Genomic DNA, 5,144 nt, shown 5'->3' with positions numbered 1-5,144 from the left:
CCTCTTCCTCCGTTTTCTCTCCAGGTTAAGGGAGTTAGAAATAGGAACATGGCCCCTTGTAAGACGTCTTGGCCTTCAGATCCCATATATAGCCATTTCGACGCTCAAATGTCTGAGGGCAGCGAATCGCCGTCCGGACCCTTAAAAAGGGGGCGACGCGGGGGGATCTGCAATGGGCTGTTCCCAAAAAAGTATTGGGTGTCTTGCGGAACTTTTCGGGCTCCTGTGAAGGCACATATTTGACAGGCTACAGCGAGACCATCTCGCACTCCAGCTCAGCGTTCAGTTCAGCACAGACGCTCATCGCCTCTCTCAGTCCAGTGTTTGGTGCGACCACCCGTAAACTAACGCAGACATGGATGCCATTAAGAAGAAGATGCAGATGCTCAAGCTCGACAAGGAGAATGCCTTGGACAGAGCAGAGCAGGCTGAGGCCGATAAGAAGGGAGCAGAGGACAGAAGCAAGCAGGTCGGACACGAAACAGGCGCTCTGGGGCATAATCCCTTTCACATTGTGTTGATTTAGCGATAAGCCTACACAACCGTTGTGGTAGATTCTCACAGCTAGCGACACTCGTGTGGATTATTTGTTTATTTGCTGCTTTCAGAATTTGATTGCAAAAGTATTTTCTGACTTAGTGGAATTTTTCCATTCGATATGTCTTACTGATATTGTATATTGATAGACCCACACGATTGGTTTTCAAACAAAATGTGTGAATTTAAGGAAGTTAAATGTATCAAATGCACGTGTGCGCACTGGCAGATGTTGGTGTCTGTCTCCGTTTGTACTGACACGCGTGCTCTTCTTGCAGCTCGAGGATGACCTGGTCGCACTGCAGAAGAAGCTGAAGGGCACTGAGGATGAGTTGGACAAATACTCAGAGGCACTGAAGGATGCTCAGGAAAAACTGGAACTGGCCGAGAAGAAAGCCACCGATGTAAGCACATCCACTGGCACATATAGGGTTCCTTGTGATGCCATGCAACCTGTGGCCATTACTTCCCATCAGTCTATTGAACTTATTTACCGGTGATTTCATTATCGTCCAGTTCTTCTGATAATGGTTTCCCCATATCAGTAGTCTACATTAATGGCCAATCTGAAATTAGAATAGAACATAGTGAAGAAAAAAACTTTTACTTGTAGAAGCACCAGCTGATAAACTAATACCAAGTCACAAGATGACAAAAAAGTCTGCCATATGTGCAGTATAGCAAGACTCTATTGCAAAGGGTGAGGTAAATTTAGCAGTGCGCTTTATAAGGCAACGTTAGCGTCTAGAGGTTCGTCTTTACACACCTACAAGTGTTTTAATGAGGGGTCAGTGTAGAATTTCACTCTCACTGGATACTTAAGACGATTGGGACTCCTGAAGCGACCCTCCTTCAATCTAGCTCTATAAACACTACAAATAATTGAAAAGGAATATTTATGAATAGAACATTGTAAAGATTAAATATAATTAAATGCATTATTTACATAATTCAATATTTAGAACTCAACACTTACATTGTCATATAAGTTAGATTGATTCACTATTATTTTATAATAAGGTAAATGTAATTCTACTTAAGGTGATTATTAATCTATTAATAATAGGTAATAATTTAATTATCTTTTTACGTCTTACCTGCCACACAATAACATGTGAAGTGAGAGAGAAAATTTAAAACAGATTCATATTACTATTGCGCACTACCAATACTATAGCTTGTTACCACTAGATGGCGCCAGAAGCTCACACGAATCACACAGTTCAACATGTTGCCCCTCAATCAGTTGTGCAAATTATTAGTAGGCCTAAATCAGTTTGGTCTACAAAGCTAAACAATTAAACTGAGAAAAGAATACGATAATACTAAAAATACTAATCGTGATTAGCTTTTCTATACTTCTGATGAGGTTAACAGAGTAAATCATAATAAAAATGTAATGTCATTTATAAATCAGGTACTGTAGGTTTCAAAAAGAGTTCAAATAAACCAAAACAATAGCATAACGCGAATGACTTTCGGTGTCGGTGCGTTACCAGTGACTGACTGCGAATTGGTGCCCTGTTACGCCCCGCCGGATGATACAACACCCACCCAAACAGGCAGTATATTCGTGATAGCTGGTGCACCGTTTCTCGAGGCTGTGAAAAAAACGATGCTGAAAGCAAAGGACTCACACTGCAGGAGGAGCTCGACACAGAGCGCTCACCCAAACGATCTGAGAGCTTACCTATAATGATATAAGTGCATTAGAAGGCGGACAGCAGTGTGTTTTCATCTCCGATCTCAGCAAAAATTGGGCTAAAAAGCTGAAAAGGCTGAAAAGGTGTGATGGTGCTTTTTGACAGGTCTGTTCCCCCTCCGCCCAGTTTTATAACATCGCGTTAACTTACTTTAATCATGTTGTATTTGGTCGACGTCATGTACAAAGATTTCCTTTTGAAGCTTAGTTGGAATCACAGGAAGGCTGTGCATTATATCTGTCCTATACTGTATTTACAAACTGTACATGAGTATATCGTAAGCTCACTGTTGGCTTTGTGTGCGCAGGCTGAGGCCGATGTGGCTTCCCTGAACAGACGTATCCAGCTGGTTGAGGAAGAGTTGGATCGCGCTCAGGAGCGTCTGGCCACTGCTCTGCAGAAGCTGGAGGAGGCTGAGAAGGCTGCTGATGAGAGTGAGAGGTGTGTATGAACTTTTTTATGAATACTTTTATGTGACACATCTAAACTTTGGATTGCCATACCTGGTTACACTCACTAAAACGAATAAAAAGGAAAATTTTCAGTAATGATATTAACTCACAGAATATGTGCATCCCTATCTCAGAGGCATGAAGGTCATTGAGAATAGGGCCCTGAAGGATGAAGAGAAGATGGAGCTGCAAGAGATCCAGTTGAAAGAGGCCAAGCACATTGCTGAGGAAGCTGATCGCAAGTATGAGGAGGTCAGTATTTCTTTGTCCTTTTATTATACATAGGTAAAACGTTGGGAAGGACTTGTTTCCAACACGTGTTCTGTTTGTCCTTGTGATGGTACACAGGTGGCCCGTAAGCTGGTGATTGTTGAGGGAGAGCTGGAGCGTACAGAGGAGCGCGCTGAGCTTAATGAGAGGTAAGAGGACTTGCACCCCCTCTTTGTGTGTGCATTACAGTTACAAACTACATATAAGCTAAGGGTTGATACATCAATATCAAAGGTGTCGACTCAATAAACTGAGTGCTGTTTTTTCCATCTGAGCCTGTCTCAAATTCTCTCCTGTCACTCCTTCCCACTTCAGTAAGTGCTCTGAGCTGGAGGAGGAGCTGAAAACTGTGACCAACAACATGAAGTCTCTGGAGGCCCAGGCTGAGAAGGTGTGTGTGTGTCTTATGTGCAGAGGGTTTGTCTCTGTGCACAGGTTCAGCTATACTTCTAAAATATATTTAAAAAATGTTCCCACAAGTATAGAGAAACATATCAAACTTAGTTGGAATGATTAGCTGGTAAAACAACGGAGGTCAAGTGTTAACTGACTGTTCTTGAATACTCTCCTGTCTTTCCCATCAACAGTACTCCCAGAAGGAGGACAAGTATGAGGAGGAGATCAAGGTCCTGACTGACAAACTGAAGGAGGTTAGTTCACCTGCGTTCCATGTCTTATTTTTTTTTTTTTTTAGTTTAGATATAAGGAGGATTCACATCTCTCTGTGTTTTAGGCTGAGACTCGTGCTGAGTTTGCTGAGAGATCAGTCGCCAAGCTTGAGAAGACCATTGATGATCTGGAGGGTACGTCAATCTCACTATTTAACACGCTGGTGTTAGACACCGGTTAAATTTTTCTAGGTTCAGGTTTCTTGCATTTACTGTATCTGTGATGAACCATCCACAAAGTGATTTAAGGAATTTCCTAGTGAATTAGATATATGATGCTCAATCCATTTAAAGTTTTTTTTTTGACGAAGGTAACTTTTTTTTACTTTAGTTAACTTTTTTTCTCTCTCTGGCCATTTGTTACTGTTCAATCCATCTTTGCACTGTTTATTTTTCCATGTTTTCTTATTCCTTCAATCTTTTCCATTCCATTCCTTCCCACACAACAACCCACCACCATTCTGGCCTTTAATTGGGTACTTTAGATGAGTTGTATGCGCAGAAACTCAAGTTCAAAGCCATCAGCGAGGAGCTGGACCACGCTCTCAACGACATGACCTCCATGTAACTATCACCACCTGTTAGAGATTGTTCACGCATGCTTTTGACTCATACACAAACTTGCTAAAATAATCTGTAGGTTTGGAATAACACCAGGCTACTTAAATCTTGACACAATTTTATTAGAATTTTATAATGACAAGATTTTGTAAAGGTAGACCATAGGACCTGCATTAACCAAGGCTTTCCATTCAGTATCAACCAAAAACACAGAAATACACACTGCCTGTCATTTGCATTATAGTTTTTCTTGTCTATTTCACAAGCTTATATTTATTTTGTTTTATTTTATCTTCTCTTTCCTTTCCTCCCTGCACAGCTAAATTTTTACATCTGATCTCTGGCTCTGGGGACCATTTCTCTCCGTTGCCGTCACTCTCCATCACGTTCATTCTCAGTGGGGGCGGAGCTCTCAGCTCTACAGTCCCATCACTTGTACAGAAATTTTTTGCTTTCTGTAAAATAAAACTTCCTCATATCTGTGTAAGCTCCCCACTCCTTTCTCTCTTAAGTATGTCTTAACTCTTTTGATTTCATATGTCCTTAATTTATTGTCAAGAAGCTTGAATAAAATCTAAAAAAGCTCCGCTCATCACCCCATGTTGCTTTTCTCTTTTGACATTCATGTACATCAATAACGCTCATCATCAAACCATTAAACGTACTCATCAGATTCTAACAATCAATAACCATAATTTAATACACTAAGATTTAGTCATTTGAAAATATTATAATGTAATTAATAATTAGCAATGTCATACTAATGAATCTTGGTATAAACTTGAATTATCATGTAGGGTAAATATCATCAAACTAACATCTCCTCTCATTTATATCCTTCTCTTCTATCCTCTCCATTTTTCACTTCTCCAAATGGCCAGAACACCTCTATCAGCAGCTTTAGAAAAATTGTGTGCTTTCACATGAACTCAGTTTAGTACTGAACGATTTCT

The 5,144-nt window shown here is 40.5% G+C and overlaps 1 protein-coding gene across 1 annotated transcript; it reads left to right on the top strand.

Annotated features, from left to right (window-relative positions):
• The first annotated feature begins 204 nt into the window (after positions 1 to 204).
• Positions 205 to 4,673, top strand: tpma (alpha-tropomyosin). Its single transcript, XM_056748851.1, has 10 exons — positions 205 to 469; positions 816 to 941; positions 2,548 to 2,681; positions 2,827 to 2,944; positions 3,041 to 3,111; positions 3,278 to 3,353; positions 3,550 to 3,612; positions 3,696 to 3,765; positions 4,116 to 4,194; positions 4,511 to 4,673. Exons 1-10 carry the CDS (start codon positions 356 to 358, stop codon positions 4,512 to 4,514), a joined length of 855 nt encoding a protein of 284 aa, XP_056604829.1. The 5' UTR covers positions 205 to 355; the 3' UTR covers positions 4,515 to 4,673.
• Positions 4,674 to 5,144: the final 471 nt, after the last annotated feature.

This window comes from Triplophysa dalaica, chromosome 1 (genome assembly GCF_015846415.1).
Source record: "Triplophysa dalaica isolate WHDGS20190420 chromosome 1, ASM1584641v1, whole genome shotgun sequence".
Classification (NCBI taxonomy): Eukaryota; Metazoa; Chordata; class Actinopteri; order Cypriniformes; family Nemacheilidae; genus Triplophysa; species Triplophysa dalaica.
This window is presented reverse-complemented; position numbering and strand designations above follow the sequence as displayed.

Excerpts from the sequence above, each read along its gene's own strand:
- tpma (XM_056748851.1), top strand. The coding sequence starts at position 356 with ATGGATGCCATTAAGAAGAAGATGCAGATGCTCAAGCTCGACAAGGAG. Across the intron at positions 2,945-3,040 it reads CTGATCGCAAGTATGAGGAG|GTGGCCCGTAAGCTGGTGAT; the intron begins GTCAGTATTTCT and ends GATGGTACACAG. Across the intron at positions 3,613-3,695 it reads TGACTGACAAACTGAAGGAG|GCTGAGACTCGTGCTGAGTT; the intron begins GTTAGTTCACCT and ends TCTGTGTTTTAG.